The 20,138-nt window shown below is 35.0% G+C and overlaps 1 protein-coding gene across 2 annotated transcripts in view; it reads right to left on the bottom strand.

The window, feature by feature from the left end:
* LOC145315691 (structural maintenance of chromosomes protein 5-like) overlaps positions 1-20,138 on the bottom strand; it is a 29,415-nt gene that overhangs the window by 2,762 nt on the left and 6,515 nt on the right. For both annotated transcript variants that reach the window (XM_080155714.1, XM_080155712.1), the window contains exons 13-31: positions 19,497-19,596; positions 18,625-18,689; positions 17,767-17,852; positions 17,469-17,533; positions 16,772-16,903; positions 16,347-16,436; positions 15,523-15,646; positions 14,720-14,780; positions 11,551-11,683; positions 10,590-10,671; positions 9,853-9,932; positions 5,918-6,048; positions 5,290-5,414; positions 4,648-4,748; positions 3,145-3,273; positions 2,263-2,400; positions 1,680-1,744; positions 1,281-1,372; positions 1,001-1,045 (exon numbers count right to left, since the gene is read on the bottom strand). In XM_080155714.1, the coding sequence (XP_080011840.1) occupies positions 1,001-1,045; positions 1,281-1,372; positions 1,680-1,744; positions 2,263-2,400; positions 3,145-3,273; positions 4,648-4,748; positions 5,290-5,414; positions 5,918-6,048; positions 9,853-9,932; positions 10,590-10,671; positions 11,551-11,683; positions 14,720-14,780; positions 15,523-15,646; positions 16,347-16,436; positions 16,772-16,903; positions 17,469-17,533; positions 17,767-17,852; positions 18,625-18,689; positions 19,497-19,596 (1,844 nt within the window). The remainder of the gene's footprint in view (positions 1-1,000; positions 1,046-1,280; positions 1,373-1,679; positions 1,745-2,262; positions 2,401-3,144; positions 3,274-4,647; positions 4,749-5,289; positions 5,415-5,917; positions 6,049-9,852; positions 9,933-10,589; positions 10,672-11,550; positions 11,684-14,719; positions 14,781-15,522; positions 15,647-16,346; positions 16,437-16,771; positions 16,904-17,468; positions 17,534-17,766; positions 17,853-18,624; positions 18,690-19,496; positions 19,597-20,138) is intronic.

Raw genomic sequence — 20,138 nt, 5'->3', positions numbered from 1 at the left:
ATTTTAATGTGTATGATAATTCAAATAAAAGATAATGAAGATTTATATTATATTTAATTGTTATAATTATAAAGAAAAACCTGGAAACAGTAAAAAACTGACTTTATTTTATTGACGTAGGGAAAATTTTGTCAAATATTTGAATAAAAAAACAATATAAAACAAAATAAATTATTTTTAATATAGTCACAAAAAGGCTTAATGAGTTTAGGAAATATTTCATTCACTAATCATGTCATTTAAACTCTATTACACAGAATACAATGTAAAAAGATGTTCTCGTTTTAATTTTAAGTAATTTGAAATGCATTTTAATACCTTTTAATGATTTATTTTTTGAAACATCTTTTTATAAAATGTTATTGATTTTTGAAGTTATATGTTAAAATGTTTTTAAATTTTGTTAACATTTTGTTTTAAATGTAGAAAATTGGTAATTCTAAACATTCAAAAAATGATTTTATTAAATTTTCATCACTTAAATTGCATGTTTGATGAAATTTTCAACTGATAATTCAAGAAAAATCGTTTAAGTTTTATTATATTTTACTTTGAAATGTTAAAAAAATATAATTATTGTCAAAAATGTGTAAGTTATACTTTCCTCAAAAAAAGACCTAAAACATGCAAATTAACACGTGTAATGAGATTTTTTTTCTTTCAGGTTTAATTTTAAGTAATTATTGATATTTTTTGTAAAAAGGATTTTATATAAAAAGTTTTAAAACTCGAGTTATGTAGTGGTTCTAAAAAAGGTTGCGAATTTATGCAATTTTCTTGCAAAAAAAATTTTCTAGGATTTTAAAAATAGCAAAGGGTGTTATTAGACGTACTTACAGATACAATTGCAAAGTCATTTTGGCCAAACACTAAAATAAAGTTTTGACATCTGAGGGTCCAACCGTGTGCTGGAAGTTGCTTAAAAACACTAGCCGTAGTTCGTGCATAGTCTCCTTACTTTATAATTCAAGCCTTCTATAACAATAATAAATAGTCTTACCTTGATTTATCTCATCCACACAACGAAATGGTACTTGCGTTAAACCTAAATAAAATATACAGATAGAACATTACACGGCACTAATGTTGAGACTATCCACAAAAAAATACATAGCTCAATAGTAGGAATATATTTCGATCATTTACATCTAATCCTTGTCAACCTACTATGGTCCTTTCTGTACATAAGTTTGTTTGAAAATATACAAGATTTAATTATACTAAAAAAGTCGATAATTTAATATACAACCCCAATGATAATAAACAACATTATTTACTACCTTGTAAAGCCATCATATAAACAGCTGTTGTAACAGATTTCTCACCCCCCGACTGAGTGCCCTTTGTCAACTCCACAAAATCGTCGCCAGATCTAGAAAAACTGGGTTAAATTTTGAATTAATGAGTAAGGACATTATTTTGATAGAAAAATATAAAGTTTTAAGTTTATGAGTATAGAATTTAAGTGGATTATTGACAGGGGAAAATCTATCGTTAAATAAGCTTGCTTATTAATATGGACCTCATTTATTGGTCAATCCTTTCATCAAGTAGAAGGGGAGTGGATGGGGTAAAGGGGGTATAAGTTATTTTAGCCAGCTGCAAGCATCACTTAATCATAGTACATGAAAATATAGTGCAACATCCAAAATATAGTTTTTTTTCAAACTAATACTAACCTAAACTTAACCATGATTTTGATTCCATAATTCTTCATGTCCAAGGGATCGTTGTCCAGTCCTTCCTGAAAAAAATATAACTTCGTAATACAGCACAGGTAAATTTGGACAAATATTATTAATACTTCAGGATTACCCCAATAATTCTTGTGTCCTATGTATCCTTTTTTATGATAAATTAAAGTATACCATCTTCCAAACTTAACCTGACCAAAAGTGAAACACAAAGAAACAATAAAACTAACCTCACCCTCTCCCCCATCCCTCATATTTTCAATTTATTTTAAAATAAGTTGGGGGAGGGTCTATGATTGACTAGGCATTTTGAATAAAACAACAGAAATGTTAAGCATGGCCATTATTTTTTATATTAATAATTCCCTTACCAGGCTTTTAATACCCATACACACATTAATTGGGTTTTTACAACCCAAGTGAAACCCAACTTTTGTCCTCCTTATGAAAGGCCGCAATTAAAAGGTGGGATTACTCTCTACACAGGAAGGGGTCAACCACTAAAAAGGAGGAGAGGGGCCACATAGCGCAACTGCGGAGCTAAAAAGTACTGCATGTATGTTCATACCTGTAGTTCTACCATACCAGAATAGTCCAGCATTGACATCATTTGAGAAAACTTATCATCCACCTTTCTGACCAGGCTATTTATATCCTTGATCCAGCCATTTCGTAGTCCGGACAGCTCAATAAGCTTGCCAGCTTTCTAAAAGTAATAAGCACAGATAAGTTAACTTGTAAAAAAAAGCAGTTTCCAGTTGGTAAATACTAAAGCGTATGATAAGTAAAACACAATATCCTTTTCTTCCCCCTTTAAAGAGGAAGTAAACAAAGAATTATTGCAAAAATACTACAAGCGCGCTACAATGTTAGACTAAGCAAGAGTGAAAAAAAAAGAGTCTATGGTGTAAAGGATTGCAAGCCAGTCTTTTTGTTTTTTGAAATGAACATTTGTAAGAAAGAGGAATAAAAGTATGTACATAAAGTAAGATAAATTGTTTATCGTTATCTTAAAAACCGGTGATAGGAAGCTAGATCATGTAAAAAAAAGTTTTTCCTAAAAACGGCAGAAATTACCTTACTAAGATTTGACCTCACATGGGCAAGAATTTATTTTTATGTGTCTATAGAAACTTTATAACATGCTTTACTACATAACATAGGGTCTATCTCCGATACTGCCAGTACTTTGTACGTTTAAGGTTAAATATTATGTAGTTTAATTCGTACAAAGCACTTACCAGAGATGGAACCTAAGCTGCAAAGCTTGCCGGGTATTACGGGATCTCTATATTAATCCTATTGCCCTTTAATATTTACAAAGCCTTTGCCCCGAGCACCTAGGAATGGAGGGGAGAAAATAGCCTTAACTCTAATATATGTAGAGCTCAATCGGCTTGGTGGTTAGCGTAATTTTAACGGACAAAAAAACCTTGCCAGGATTTATTACCTTAGCTGTTAAAGATTTCAGTTCTTGTCTGGCCTTTTCTAATCTTTTATTTTCATCATCAATTTTTTTGCCAAGGTCTGGTTTGATTCCGTATTTCTTGATTTGGTCAGCACAGTCGTCTATGTAGGCCTAATAATGTTCAATTTATAACCCGCGACCGTGGCTCAACACGTAGCGCATCCGCTCATCGTCGGGAAGGTGATAGGTTCGAATCTCGGTCCAACACCGCGTCATAACTAAAGACGTTAAAAATGGTTCCTACTGCTACTATGTCAGATGCGCGACATAAATAGTTAGAGTAGGGGGAATGCCTTGGCCCAAAACAGGCGCAACTTGTTTCCATGCACAGTTTGGACTTCTCAGACAAAGGTCGTGCATCACAGAGAGTTGGTTGTCTGTTGGATGTTACTTAACCTAATATCCTTGGGTGTTTGGACAGATAAGGGTGCGTAACAGTCATCCTTAGTTCTCCTGGATTGCTGGACCAGGACCTGGACAGTACATCAAGTCGATAAGGTCCTTGAATGCAATCCCGCCCGTACGAGGTAATTAAAGGTAAATGTTCAATTTATATCAAAATTAACAAGGATGACAAAATCCATAAAAGCGAAGTTAAACATGCTAAGTTGTTAGACAAACGAACATTAACATAAATAATTAAGTATCAACGAAATTTTATATTAAACGTTATTTAAAAATGAGCATACTTACATATTTACTTGAAAACGATAGGACTATCATATTATGCCTAAAATAACGATAAAAGCAAACCATTACGGATTGACCCATTATAGAAAAGCCTCGCTTTTTAAATAAATCACAAAGATAACAGAATCCATATAAAGCAAAACATAATAAACAATTTGATTTATAAAATAGTTTCAAATAGGTACGGATAAAGCGCATAACATTGAATAACAGAATACAAAATACATAAAATAGCCAAAAGCTGTTTTAGAAACTCTGTCCCAAATGCAGTGTTGCGGATCCGCATTGATTGAGGATCCGGATCCTCCAAATTTGGTAAGTGCGGATCCGGATCCTTGACAATAAAAATAAAATCACCAAATTTTTTCAAAAAATATTTATTCTCTAATCTCGAAGTCAAAAATACTTTTAATTTTCAAGTCTGAACCTAAACCTTAAAGATTGGCTCTCATCACGAGAATGTGACTATTTAATATAAATTTAGGTAGATTTTTCCATAAATTTATTACCTAGGATCCGGATCCTTGGACTCAAAAAAATGCGGATCCTTGCGGATCCGGTTCCGGATCCAGATCCGCAACACTGCTCAAATGAGTGCAGTATTTAAAACACAACTCAAGACATAAGAACCGGCTGAATTGCGGAATAGATTCTAATGGCCAAGGGGATATTCTCAAAAAAAAATCACCCATACATCTTAGCAACAAGGTTTATCCAATTTCCCAGAAAGTTAGAGACAAACAGATATTGTGAACTATAGAGTAGTTTTGCTACTAAGATATTTAAGTACAATACCTTCCAAACGTTGACGCTTACTCGTTCTTCCTTTTTCGATCTCAGTTTGTCTGCTAGTTCGCCAAATTTTTTCTGCCAATATTCCGGCGGCAGATATTTCTGGTTCAAGATTTAGGTCATATACAATTCATCATTCATATATTGCTGTTTTTTTTAAAGAATACCTAAGGGGATCTTTTTTTTGGAGACTTCGTAACTTAGGAATTTTGGAAACTTGAAAAAAACAGTGCAAAAATAAAAATGCACATGGTAACAAAAAACTTGTCAATTTAGGTTGCTAACATGGACATTATTTATTGGTCAGTTAGTCCTTTCAGTGTTAGGGGAGGGGATGGGGTAAAAGGGGATGATAAGGGATCGTTATTTTAGCCAGCTACAAATTTCATTTTATTAGTGTTCATGATAATCTGCTGTAAGATCCAAGTAATAATATCATTATCCATTATTACACTTAAATCAAATTCTTGCGAAGGTCAAACTAACAATAAACTAAGAGTATAAAAATCTAGTGACAGATCGAAGTGAATGTAAATCCATTCCAAAAAACAGCAAAGTTAGACATTTCAGACAAAGTTCACTGACACGTGCGTAGCTAATGGAAAAAGTGTCTTGTTTACAAATGAAACATATAACCAATTTCCTTAGATTCACTGAGTACGCCACTGGTGGCCAGCTGTGCCAGGTCGTGCAGCTGGATAATCTCCTGGCTCTCCCTCTCATACCTGCCCGTCACACTGGCCAGCTTCTCAGATACCAGGTTGTAACTTCTGAATAGCAATATTTTTCAGGTATACAGGGATAGGACAATGGATCTAAAATTCATTCTTTTGGTTGTCAATGTCTAGGACTAGAACTAACGCAACTTTTCTTATTTTGCCTAAATTTGTAAAACTTTAGTTACTAGCACAGAATGCCGCTACATTTGTTATGCTCCTATCAAACCAAGATCACAGAAAATAATTGATAAAAACTCTTTAATACAGCAGACACTAAAGTTCATATATAATGAAAATTATATTGGTTTGTTCTAAAAATAATATTTTTGGGAGGATTTTTTTTCTCAATGGGGCGATTTCTTCTGATAGGGTAAAGATACCCTCGACCAAATATAGTTATAAACCTATGATGCACCTATTGAAAACTTCACTGTAAAGGATAACCATATCGGTTAAGCAATTAGCGAGTTCCTTCCATTCAGATAAACACACAAACAGACAGAAAAGACGGACATCCTATTAATTTTTAAAAAGATAACATGAAATCTAGAAACCTTTCTATCTCCGAGGCCAAATGTCTGGAGTTCATATTTTCTCCCTCGACATTCTGAAGTTGAAGCTGGTATGCGCTTCTGATTAGATCCAGCTCCGCGCACGAGCTCACAAAAGCATGATTCTTTGCAATCTAGAAAAAACGAATAAGAAAACGTTATTATAAAATTTTGGGGACTAATGTAATAAACAGCCCAATGTCCCCTACCTCCATCACTGGTCGCCGGAAAGGAAAAGCAGTTTTTTGAAAGGGGCTATCTGAGATTATTACAGATTCTGATATATACATATATAGACTGATGGGAGAAAATCCGGGAAAAAGATTTTAGCTATTTTTAACCTAAAATTCACATTGGCAAGCCTGCAAGGAAATATACAGACATTTTTAACATGTCATTGCTCAGCACCTAGAAGTGGTATAAAAATGCTACGCATACCATTGGAAAGCTCATAACCTCTAGTTTTCATATTGGTATATAAGGTTTTGTACTATTACTAGTTTTTGAGCTATCCTCTGAAAAATACTCAAGTTTTAAAAATGCAGTTTTTTCTTGAATTTTAAGTTTGATACCTTTTTAGAATTGTATTGCTTAGCACCTAGGAGTTATATAATTATTTCATATAGGTATATTTGTATATTTTGGGTGCATTCAATTTTAGCTTAATTAAAATGGTCATTAAAATGTGTATAGTTTGACATTGTAGTAAGAACCAAGGAGGGAGGGGGGCCTGGGGGGGTAGTTTATGCACTTATTGTATTATAGATAGGCAGTACAAAATTTTGCTCTGGATGTCTTTGAGCTTGTTGTTATAGTTATTAACCTGATTCTCTTTGTAATATCTCTTATATGATTAAATCTACCAGTAAAAATATTGAAAATTGAATTTTGGCACTATCCTTCTAGGGGCTAGTGGGGTAAACAGCTCCAAAACACTGAAATCTAAGGTCTGAGCTTATTTTTAGAGATATCAAGCTAATTTTTTAATGTAAACTTTTTTTCGCATAATTAAAGGAACCCTGCAAGAAATACACCGTTTTAACTGCTGAAAGACTGCCAAGAGTAGACCCAATACCCAAAATTTGAAGCCTCCAGCTTCAATAACAAAAAAAGTTACAGACATTTCAAAATGTTTTTTAGTACAATGAAAATTTTGCATTTCATTTTCATTGCTTATAATAGAAATTTCAATATTAAATTACATCTAGAAGCAAAATTAAAAGCCTATTTTTGGCAGAAACTTAGGATGCTAGTAACTGATAACATTTTTACAATAAAAACACCCCTTTTCATAGTCAAAATCTCTTCTAAAAATTTGGTTTAAATTACATTTGTAAGCGTATAATCATAGCGGGTAAAAATGAAACTAATGTAAGAGATACAGATGCTCAGCTGTGATTGGTTGATCAGCGGACTTAGCACGGACTCAGTCTTCTGATTGGCTAGAAAACCTAAAGGCTGGCATTCTCACACTACAGTACTCTCAGTACAATGCAAATTAAACTGAATTTTTTTGAATGATTTTGACTATAAAGAAGGATGTTTTTATTGTAAAAATGTTATCAGTTACTAGCATCCTAAGTTTCTGCCAAAAATAAGCTTATAATTTTCTTTCTAGGTGACGTATTTTAATAATAAAATTTTTATTATTTGCAATGAAAAACTTTTAAAATTTTAATTGTACTAAAAATATCACTTTGAAATGTCTATAACTTTTTTGTTATTGAAGCTGGAGGATTCAAATTTTTGGTATTGGGTCTACTCTTAGCAGTCTTTCAGCAGTTAAAGCGGTATATTTCTTGCAGGGTTCCTTTAAGCTAAGTAGCCACTCAAGATTTTTTTTTGGCATTTTCCTTCTTGGGGCTAGCGGGGTATAACAGCCCCCCAAACACTAAAATTGTAAGTTATGAGCCTATTTTCTTGGGGCTAGTGGGGTAAAACACCTTCAATTTTAAATTTATAAGATCCAAGGGGGGGGGGGGGGAGAGTTTATACACTTATTGGCAATGAAATTTAGTATAAAATATTTCTCTGGATGTTTTGGCTTGTTGTTATAGTTTTCAACCTGATTATTTTTGTAAAATCTTTTATATGATTAAATCTACCAGTAAACCCCAAGTTTGCCACTTGCCTTCTAGAGCTAGTAGGGTAAAACTGCCCCCAAAACTAATAAAACTTTAAGTTCTGGGCTTTTAACTGAACTAAATAATTATTCAATAAATTTCAACATGATATCTTTGAAAATAAGCTCAGAACTATTAATATTTGTATTTGGGGGATGTTTTACCCCACTAGACTCTAGAAGGAAAGTGCCAAAATGAAATCTGTAATAGCTACTTAGTACAATTATGTGAAAAATGTTTAATTAGAAAAATTAGCTTGATATCTTTAAAAATAATCTCATAACTTATAATTTTAGTGTTTTAGGGGCTTTTTACCCCACAAGCCCCTAGAAGGAAAGTGCCAAAAATAAAATTTTAAAGTTTTACAGGTAGATCCAATCATATAATAAATTTTTTTTAAAGAATCATTTGATAACTATAACAACAAGTCCAAACAACCAGGGCAAAATCTTTAGTGGCTATGTATCTCAATTATATCTAAATTAAAAAATCATCTGATATCTTTAAAAATAGGCTCATAACTTATGATATTTGTGTTTTAGGGGGTGTTAAAACCCACTAGTACCAAGAAGGAAAGTGGCAAAATGAAATCTTTAGTGACTACTTAGCTTAATTATGCAAAACAAAGTTTACAAAAAATTAGCTTGATATCTCTAAAACTAAGCTCAGACCTTAGATTTCTGTGTTTTGGAGCTGTTTTACCCCACTAGCCCCTAGAAGGATAGTGCCAAAATTCAATATTTATACTGGTAGATTTAATCATATAAGAGATATTACAAAAAGGATCATGTTAATATCTATAACAACAAGCCCAAAAGCATCCAGAGCAAAATTTTATACTGAATTTCATTGCCTATAAGTGTATAAATCCCCCCCCCCCCCCTCCCTCTATGGTTCTTACTACAAACTATACACATTTCAAAGACTATTTTAATTAAGCTAAAATTAAATCCACACAAAATATACAAATATACCTATATGAAATAATTATATAACTCCTAGGTGCTAAGCAATACAATTCTAAAAAGGTATCAAACTTAAAATTCAAGAAAAAACAGCATTTTTAAAACTTGAGTATACTTCAGAGAATAGCTCTAAAACTAATAATAGTATAAAAACGTTATATACCAATATGAAAACTAGAGGTTATGAGCTTTCCAATGGTATACGTAGCATTTTTATACCACTTCTAGGTGCTGAGCAATGACATGTTTATAATGTCTGTATTTTTATCTGCAGGCTTGACAATGTGAATTTTAGGTTAAAAATAGCTAAAATCTTTTTCCCGGATTTTCTCCCAAGAAGGAACGCTTTTGATTTCGTTTTTTGCATTTTTCATCAGTCTATATATGTATATATCAGAATCTGTAATAATCTCAGATAGCCCCTTTCAAAAAACTGCCTTTCCCTTCCGGCGACCAGTGCCATGCAGATTCGCAGAAATAACACATATGTATTACCCGACCATCAAATGTTTTGTGAAAGTCAAATTAACAATAAACTAAGAATTTCTTGAAAGAGATGGAATTATAGGAATTCTTAACCAATTCAATTTTAATGATTAATATCAAATGCATCATATGTATCTTGTGATATAAATATCTTATTAACTTGATTTTTGGAATTCTGATTACTATTATAACAAGGTGTAATGTTATGAGCGAAGTCCTAAAAATGTAAGTATGTCCATACAATTTTGTTTAAACTTTAGAAACTTATATTCTGCTTATTCAGTTCTGAGGTGGTAATGTTCGTTTGTCCCACCGTTTAAGAGCTTCGCTTTTATGGATGTTTTCATTCTTTACCTTTTTTTACCTTTTGACATAATTCTTTGACTAGACGAACTTTTTTAGCTTTGTTAATTTTCACCTCCGTCTCTACATCTTTTTTAGGTTCTAAACAAAAATAACACATTAACAAATCTAATATATTTGTAATGGATTGGATATAGATTATAGAATGTAAGTGGATATTATGACAGGGGAAAAATTGTCGTCAATTTAGGCTGCTAACACGGACCTTATTTAATGATCAGTTTGTTTATCCAGAATGGGGGGGGGATAAAGGGGGTGGATCGGGAGTGGAGGGTCGATATTTCAAACAGCAACAATTTTTACTTTATTAGAGTACATGATAATCTGGTAAACGTAAGATTCAAGTATTTAAAAACATATCAATTATTTTTGTATAAAAATCATTTGACCAACATCCATAAAAAGGTAAGCTTAAAGCTTAAATAATATCATTAAAAGTACAAACCTTCTTCAAACTCATGTACTTACTGAATATCGAAATAGATATTTGCAGGAATTTAAAGGGATAAGACAATTGCCGATAAATTGATCTACATCCCATTCATACTGTAGATTACAATTAGTGATTCAAACGTTTGAACACTTAGCTTAAACACAACCAACCAATCAAAATTTATTAAAAAATTCCTAAAGTTGAAGTCAACGAATAAGAAAACGTTATTATAAAACTTTGGGGACTAGCGTAATAAACAGCCCAATGTCCCCTCCCTCCCTGAATATTGGTAAAAAAAATCTTGCCTGAAAAATTATTGAGAAGATTTTGTTTCATTTTCAATTCATTTTCTTTATTCTTTAAATCTTTCTTTTTCTTTTCTGCCTCCTTTAAGTGACCAACAAAAATAAGTTTTTCAGGCTTATCGGTGCTTTCCCTCTAAGTGCCTTTCGAGCACTTATTTAGGAATTAAATTTAATTAGGGGGGAGGGGTGAAATGCCTAATCCCTGTGGGAGGCCTATACCTGCAAGTGCCCTAACCAAACAAATGAGAAACTACGCGCCTTTAAAATTCATTTTAAAAATAAGGGGAAGAATTTTATGATTTTAACTTTAATTTTCGTGGAAATTTGTCTGTAATACGTTGCTGTGCATGATTTTTCAGTATAGCTGAGAACCGGTTCTAATCCAGAGGATATTAATCTGTTTCGGAGCCATACTGGAAACAATAATCTTCATCTGCTATAATTACTTTTTGGATCATGGAAAGAAAACGAAGTTGCAGGTTTCATCGCATTTTCACAAGAGGTTTTGAAGGGTTATTTTAGGTTAGGTTAGGTTAAGTAAATGTTAATGATTGCCCCGCAAGGCTAGAGCACCCCACTGGGGCTAGAAATAGGAGAAAGCCTACTGTGAAACTTCGTTTTCTTTCCATGATCCTACTTTTTAATGGGTATGACTGACAATCTGAAATCTATCTTATAAAATACTTTCGAGTGTGGCTTCGAAACCGATGATATCCGCTGGATTAGAATTTGGAAACGATTCTAAGCCATACTGAAAATAATGTATATTGTATTACAGACAAATTTCCAGGAATATAAAAATAAAAACCATAAAATTAATACCAGTTTTGTTAGCCTGGGCCTTTGACCTCTAGAGTCTAACAAAACTGGTTTTTATCTTATAATTTTCATTTTAATATCTACGGGAAATCTGTCTATAAAACGATGCGATACATAACTATTATTTTTGTAGGTCCCCTGCCTTGTATGCGTCTCCAATTTTCTTGATTTCATCCCCGAGTTTGCGTTTCTCTTGGTAGGCGCCATCTTTCAGTTCTTGGTGCTGAGCTATCATTCTCTCCTTATCCAATATTTCTTCACGCAACTCATTGATACTAAAACAAAAAGTAGCTTAAAACCATCGCAGGAACCGTATCTATATTTTCTGACGAATAGAGCCTAATCGGTTCAGCGTTTACTTAGATCTAAAGTTTCAGGCAGAAGGACGGTCAGACAATATTCTACTTTATATATATCTTTTTTTACAAACTTACAAATTTACCTCAAAGTGCCTAAACGAGCACAGAACCCCTCCCTAGATATACCACACTTTTCTGGGATTTTGCCGAGTCAAGTATCAACTGTGGGGAATACCAAAGGATGACTCCATGCAAAATTTGAGCCGGATCCGGCCAAAACCGGCCGAGATTTTTATAAAAAAAAACCGTTTTTTCCGGTTTTTAGGGGGTATCTGTAAATCGATTCAGCTGGAGCAAAACCAGTTGGAGGTACAAAAAATTTTACTTCACATGAAATTTAGCCAATCCAATTGCCTACAAAAATGTACTTCATCATCAACTTGATTGGACAACTCTTTCCCCTCCTAAATGTCCATTAAAACCTCGGAAACGGCAAAAATCGCCAAAAATCACGGGACCTTTTGCCCAACCTAAGTCTGGTTATCTGTGAGGTCTAAGAAAAAAAAATCCCGGATTGGACGAAGCACGACGTCGCTGCGCGCTGTCAAAAATCACTTGTCGGCTTATTTTGCCCCCTCTAACTCTCACCTTGTGCCATTTTTCTGTGTAAAGATTATGATTATAATCTTTTGCGTAAGTCTGATTTTTTCCCTAGACCTCACAAATAACCAGACTTAGGTAAGGCAAAAGGTCCCGTGAGATTATCTCAAACCGTTTGGGCGTGGCGGGCCGAAAACCGCAAAAAATGGCCTAAAAATTGACCTGCCTGTCATTTCATCAAAGAAATCCATCAAAAAACCACAATTTGAAATTTTAATTAATTAATAACTTTTTTTATCATAGGAGATAATGACACGATACTTTCACTTGTTGAAAATTCAGCATTGTGGGCCGCCTAGACTTTATATTTGGTGACCCTGGGGTGACGGGTTCAGTGCCCCCCACACCCACAAAGTGGGCATACTTTTGAAAATCACGTTTTTTCAGTTTTTCCCCTTAAAGGAGGGGAAGGAGTCGTTTTGGAGACTTAAAGCATCTGTTAGATTATGAACAACTTTTTAACGCGGACATTTCTTTACTTATGTTTGATTCGCCTCCGGTTGACCGTTTAGCCGTTATTCGCCGCCGAAGGCGTGATTTTTGGCGATTTTTGCCGTTTCCGAGGTTTTAATGGACATTTAGGAGGGGAAAGAGTTGTCCAATCAAGTTGATGATGAAGTACAATTTTGTAGGCAATTGCATTGGCTAAATTTCATGTGAAGTAAAATTTTTTGTACCTCTAACCGGTTTTGCTCCAGCTGAATCGATTTACAGATACCCCCTAAAAACCGGAAAAAAACGGTTTTTCATAAAATTCACGGCCGGTTTTGGCCGGATCCGGCTCAAATTTTGCATGGAGTCATCCTTTGATATTCCCAACAGTTGATACTTGACTCAGCAAGATCCCAGAAAAGTGTGGTATATCTACCCCCCCTACCTACTCGGAAACGGCAAAAATCGCCAAAAATCACGCCTTCGGCGGCGAATAACGGCTAAACGGTCAACCGGAGGCGAATCAAACATAAGTAAAGAAATGTCCGCGTTAAAAAGTTGTTCATAATCTAACAGATGCTTTAAGTCTCCAAAACGACTCCTTCCCCTCCTTTAAGGGGAAAAACTGAAAAAACGTGATTTTCAAAAGTATGCCCACTTTGTGGGTGTGGGGGGCACTGAACCCGTCACCCCAGGGTCACCAAATATAAAGTCTAGGCGGCCCACAATGCTGAATTTTCAACAAGTGAAAGTATCGTGTCATTATCTCCTATGATAAAAAAAGTTATTAATTAATTAAAATTTCAAATTGTGGTTTTTTGATGGATTTCTTTGATGAAATGACAGGCAGGTCAATTTTTAGGCCATTTTTTGCGGTTTTCGGCCCGCCACGCCCAAACGGTTTGAGATAATCTCACGGGACCTTTTGCCTTACCTAAGTCTGGTTATTTGTGAGGTCTAGGGAAAAAATCAGACTTACGCAAAAGATTATAATCATAATCTTTACACAGAAAAATGGCACAAGGTGAGAGTTAGAGGGGGCAAAATAAGCCGACAAGTGATTTTTGACAGCGCGCAGCGACGTCGTGCTTCGTCCAATCCGGGATTTTTTTTTCTTAGACCTCACAGATAACCAGACTTAGGTTGGGCAAAAGGTCCCGTGATTTTTGGCGATTTTTGCCGTTTCCGAGGTTTTAATGGACATTTAGGAGGGGAAAGAGTTGTCCAATCAAGTTGATGATGAAGTACATTTTTGTAGGCAATTGCATTGGTAAAATTTTTTGTACCTCCAACCGGTTTTGCTCCAGCTGAATCGATTTACAGATACCCCCTAAAAACCGGAAAAAAACGGTTTTTTATAAAAAAAAAAAAAAATCTCGGCCGGTTTTGGCCGGATCCGGCTCAAATTTTGCATGGAGTCATCCTTTGGTATTCCCCACAGTTGATACTTGACTCGGCAAAATCCCAGAAAAGTGTGGTATATCTACCCCTCCCCCTTGTATGGAAATAAACTGACAATTTAGGGAGGGGGTGTGGGGGGAAGTTTAAAAAGATTAGTTTTTCAATGCTTTTTTATGGGACATACGCGTGTTTTAGTCATTTCGAGTTTATGTGATCCTACTAAAGTGTTCAGTTCAACATAATTATATTTTCTAAATGGTATTTTTCACAAAGTTTTAAAGATATATAACGCTAACCGAGCTATTATCAGGTATCTTAAGGGATAAGACGTTGGACAACAAATAGATTTACATCCTCAATGATGATAAACCAAAAAAACAATTCCATGAAATTTACTGAATGCTTATAGTTTGTAACCAACCAATCACAAATCACGGTACACAGGTAACAAAAGTTTGTTTGCAACGAAAAAGATTACGTGTTTTTAAAAACTATGGGTTGGGTACCACTGTTCTTTACCTGGATTGGTCAGGGGATACATCCAGACGCTTCACTTGAAAGGTGCTAACATCCATGGTACCTGTAGAAAACATAAATTAACAATGGATATAGAATATATGTGGATATTAAGACAGGGGTAAATGTCGTCAATTTAGGTTGCTAACATAGACATTATTTATTGGTAACTAAGTTCATACAGTAGGAGAGGAAGGGATTGGTTTACGGGACGATGGATGGGGGGTGATCTTTATCTTAGCCAGCTACAAGTTTTAGTTTGTTACAGAATATGATAATCTATTGTCAGATCCTAGTAATAATAAATTCATTTAATTAACCTTGTTTTATTATACGTAACATCATTTGTAAGATATCTTTTGCTAGGGTAGATGAAAAGTTAATACCAAACAAGACAAAATAAAGCTGAGTAAATCACATTACGGACTGAATGACAAACAAAGTAAATTATAGAGTAGTATCGCTACTAAAAACCCTAAAGGTCCATTGGTTAGTAAAATATTTAATTTTGTGAGGCATGTATTGTATACTAGCACTGGAGTCAATACAATAACAACAAATTATAAATTTGTAGAAAAACTTTGGACCATAAAAAGAAAACTGAGTACCTACCTAGTTGATTTTGCCGTATTTTTACATTAGCTTTCTCCTGTTCTAACCATGCAGGGAATTTTTCCTTACCTTGCGAGGAAATCATTAACATTAACCTAAACTAACCTAATAGCCTATTAAAAGCTACTGTGAAAATACGACGAAACTCGCTAATTCATTTTCTTTTCATGATTCAAAACTTTTTTTAAACTTACCCTGGCAAATCTCTTGAGAATATCTTGACTTCTTGTTTTTAAACTGATAAAGGCCAACAAAATAAGTCTTGAACATGTCCTTTAGTTCATCAGTCACATCATTCTCTTTCTCAAAAACAGGCACCTAAATATAACGTTTTCTTATTCGTTGGCTGATTTTAAAGATGTTTGGGATAAAAGTTTTGGCTGCCAGTCGCCATTTTCTGCTTACTTTAACTATTACCCCCCCCCCCCCTCCAATGAAAGTTTTAAGGCTTAAGGTAACTATATTATGTTATAATGAGGTTTTAATGCAAGGTTGTAGAAGTAATACGGATGACAAGATCCATAAGCAGCAAAGCACAAAAAATTATGAAATGACAAACAAACACTGTGAGTTATAGAGCAGATGTTCATGCAGTATGAACAGACAGACAGACGGACAATTTAATGTATAAACTAGAAGCGCACAGTTCATCGGATCCTTAATTGGATACTTTATCTTAAACTAGCGGCTTCGCTCTTAGCCTCTAGGGGCTTTGCCCCAAGAGGTAATTAAAAAATAAATAAAATAAAGTACTACTGGTGATGCCAAGAAAATAGCCTAAAACCACAACAGGACCAGTAGGTATATTCCCTGAAGAGTAGAATCCGATCGGTTTAGTGGTTACCGAGATCTTAAGGGACGGACGGACGGACAGACAGACGGACAGACGTCAAGCTACTTTGTATTATAGATAGCCAGAAAATTCATAATTTTTACCATGGCGTTGCGGACTAGCTGTCATACGGACAAACATACATACAAAAGAATTATCGAGGAGCGTCGCTACAAATAACCAAACCGTGTGTAGCTTCTTTTCTTTGCACAGGTAGGCATGTACAGCTTCTGGTGCTGTAAAGGCATCGCTCAGGTACGCTTTGAATCCATATTTCTTAATTTTAAAATAAAACATATTAAAACAAGCGAGTATGACAGACAGACATAATGGGTACAATCATTTCGGAAGTCCCCAAGGCCATAGACATGACGAGAAAGCATTGAAAAATTTATACCTACCTATAGTTGTTGGGAAAAGTGAACACTAGCTAGTGGATTTTTTCATTAAGGCAAACAATACATATTAACACAAGCAACTATTACTTAGCTTCAAGCGCATTTACTCGTTGTCGGGAAGGTGATAATGTTCGAATCTCGGCCCAACTCCGCGGCATAGAGTAAGAAGAATGCACAGTCAAAAAAGTAAAAGATTAAAGAAAAAAATTCTACCTGTAAATCGCGTTTACTTAATGGAGGTAAAAATTCATGTTTGGGTATGGGTGCGCAATGAATCACATTGATCCTCCTCAACCCCTTAGTTTCTCTTAGCTCTTTCATCAGAACATTTGCATCATTGACATCCTTAATATATAAAAAAAAGTTATCCATAAATAAAAGTAACAGGGTGTCTGTCTGTATTTGTGTGTATTGAAGAATCTCACTAACCGCTGAACAAACACGATTTTCCTTTACAGTGAAGCTTCTCATTGTTGGTTCTTTACCTAGCAATGATCAAAAGTTTCAACTAGGTAATAATTTTATCCCACTGAAAGGGTTAGTTTTGTACAACATCATTGTGGATGTACATCAACTTATCATTCATTGTCTTAACCTTTGAGATCCCTGATAAATAGAGCATCAACCTTACAATAAAGCAAAAGGATTTGTGTCTCTATGTCTGTCTGTGTATACAGAAGGATCTCGCTGACAGCTGAACCTATATGGTTCTCCTATACATGGTAGCTACTTCTCAAAGGTCCTGGAAAAGTTTAAACTATTTAGCTTTTAAAAAGAAATCGCCTCTGAAGGAAAAAAACCCCACCCAAAAAAATTCTTATTAAAATAAAAGTGCCCCTGGACGCCTGGACGCAGAGCCGCTAGTATTATTATAAAGCAGCCGCACTATTTTTCTAAAATATGAACCAACCTCGCACACAAAGCTCTCCAGGTCACTATTGGGTATGGAGGACTCCAGGTGTCTTAACAATTTCTAGTTCAATGGATTTATCATTACTTGGATCTTACACCAGATTATCATATACTCTAATAAAGTGAAACTTGTAGCTGGCTAAAATAACGATCCCCCAATCCACCTCCTTCACCCCATCCCCAGCTGGATGAATGAACTGATCCCTAAATCATAATAAAGTCCATGTTAGCAACCTAAATTGAAGTCAATTTTTCCCCTGTCATAACATCCACGTACGTTATATATCCATTTTCCTGGTTCTTGACCTCCATTGTCATCATAATGGGTTCATGTACTGTACCATGGAATAAGTTTCTATGCTCTCGCAACCATAACACTCCCCTGAAAAGGATTAGTTCATTAAGACGCACCTAGAGGCCTCTTGGGACACTTGATAGTATACTAGTGGGAGTCGATCCTCTCCCCTTCTGATTTTATAGTTTAGTTTTGTAAAGGTACGTAAGGTATAAAAAATGGAGGGGTTAGTGGTATTTTTTTCAAGGGGCAATTTCTCTTGGGAGGGTGGTGGTATCCTCCACAAAAAAAAATAGTTATTAACATTTCCAGAACCTTTGAGAAGCTAACTTGTAAAGTAGAATCATGTCGGTTCAGCGGTTAGAAATATCCTTCTGTGTGAAGAGGCGTCGTAGTTACGATGGTGAGAGTGAAGATGAGATGGTGAAGTCCCCATGTGGCAACTCGAATTTCTCAGTCGCAATTCATTCACGCAACTTCCCCTTGGTTGTGTAAGAAGGGTGAAAATTGGGTAGTTTGGATACTCAATAGTCAAGTACATATATCAGTACAACCCTTACCCAAACTCCTCTGTGGAGCGCGTCATTCATTACGGTGACTTAATTTGGGACACCTGCCATACTCTTCGAGGGTGAGGTAATAAAGAGTAGGTCCCTTGATACAGCGGGTAAAGTACTTGTACTTGAGCGTGGACCTTGAGCTGGCCCTGATGCTAGCATACAAAAGTGTCTCGTCCTAATCCATGACTACATAGGTCCAAACTTAGAAACTATGGCTACACACACACACACATCCTTCGGTGCGCATAGATAGACAGACATCCTGTTACTTTTATATGGATAAATGTTATAATACTTACTGATAAGCATCTCTATTTAGTTTCTCCAAAGTTTTCATCTTGTGGTTCATCACATCCATTAAGGACTAAAAATAAACGAGGTATTATTGGTTGAAAAGTTTAAACACTTCTAGCCTGAACCAACCAATTGGGATTTAATAAAAGTATTGCCTAACGAATGAGGGTTAATTTTTCCCACTTTGCCTAAATCAGGGTTGGGCCGAATATCCGGTAATTTTCAATATCTAGCCGGATATCGGATATTGAAACTATCCGGATACTGCATCTCCAGCTGGTTTCTAATGCCGGAATCGGATATCTGGTAATTAGCCGGAGATCAGGCCATTTCAATATCCGGCCCAACCCTAGTCCTAATCTTGCGTGAATACCCAGTACCCAATATATACAACCTAACAAAATAACCAAACAAACAAAAAACTACTCTCCCTTTGCCCTTAATTTAAAAGGGGGGGAGGCAGGTGTGACACTTTTTTTAACCAAAGCTAAAAGTCAAAGGTACTCAACTAAAAAAGAGTTACCGCACTTAAATTTTGAATCATTTGAGACAAACAAATTTCTTTTCATGAAAAATACAAGCATCTAGTGAAAATAAAACAATTTAGGCGGGAAACGGCGGTTTTCGTCGATAGGATCGGTTCCACCGCCGTTTCTTCATAGTTCCACATTGTTCCTCTTTAAAACGACTGCTGTGCTAAATTCCAATGCTGTAACTCTTTGTTTAAGTTAAGTTCTTTTGACTATTAGTTTTGGTTTTAAGAAGTGTCACATCTGTCCCCTCCCTTTATTTAAAATTATGTGGGGGGAAGGGGGGGGGGGTCTTTTGTGTGACTAGGCACTTTGAGGGAAAACGCCGAACTATAGAAAATAAATACCTTTAGTTTTGCCTTGAGATGATTATGTTCTCTAGTTAAACTGTTTAAATTTCTGTCCTCCTCTTCTATTCTATAGCCTACGCTTATCAGCCTGTCTTCCCTAAATATACATTTATTTAAAGGAAGCCTGCAGGAAATTACTTTGCTCTAAATTATGAAAGACTACCATAAGAAGATCAAATAACCCAAATTTGAATTCACCAGCTTCAATAACAAAAAAAATAATAGGCATCTTAAAATAGTTATAAGTGAGAGGATTCAAATTTGTGGTATTTGATCTACTTAAAGTAGTGTCTCAGCATTTAGAGTAGTGTATTTCCTGCAGGCTTCCTTTACGGATTTTATTTTATTTTTAACCTTTTTATTCTATGAGTACGTTCGCCAAGGGAGGAAGGAGACATAAAACTGATGATTATACTAGCCCTATTAGTTTAAAACTCTTTCCATCACTTGTAAGCTTAATTTTGAGTCTTTATTGGGTTCAAGAAAGTAACAGTGCAGTGTTAAAAGTTTTCCACTAACAATTTTAACCTTAAGAGGGGATAATATTGTTAATCGTAATTGGGGGCTATACACAGATAGTTGACCGCGGATAGAAAAAAAATATTCCTTGTTTGTTGACCTCTTTTGCTGAAGGCGCTA

The sequence above is a fragment of the Acartia tonsa genome, chromosome 4, assembly GCF_053477335.1.
Source record: "Acartia tonsa isolate MP-2025a chromosome 4, ASM5347733v1, whole genome shotgun sequence".
Lineage (NCBI taxonomy): Eukaryota > Metazoa > Arthropoda > Copepoda > Calanoida > Acartiidae > Acartia > Acartia tonsa.
Note: the sequence above shows the minus strand (reverse complement) of the source record. Positions and strands in the feature narration are given on the sequence as shown.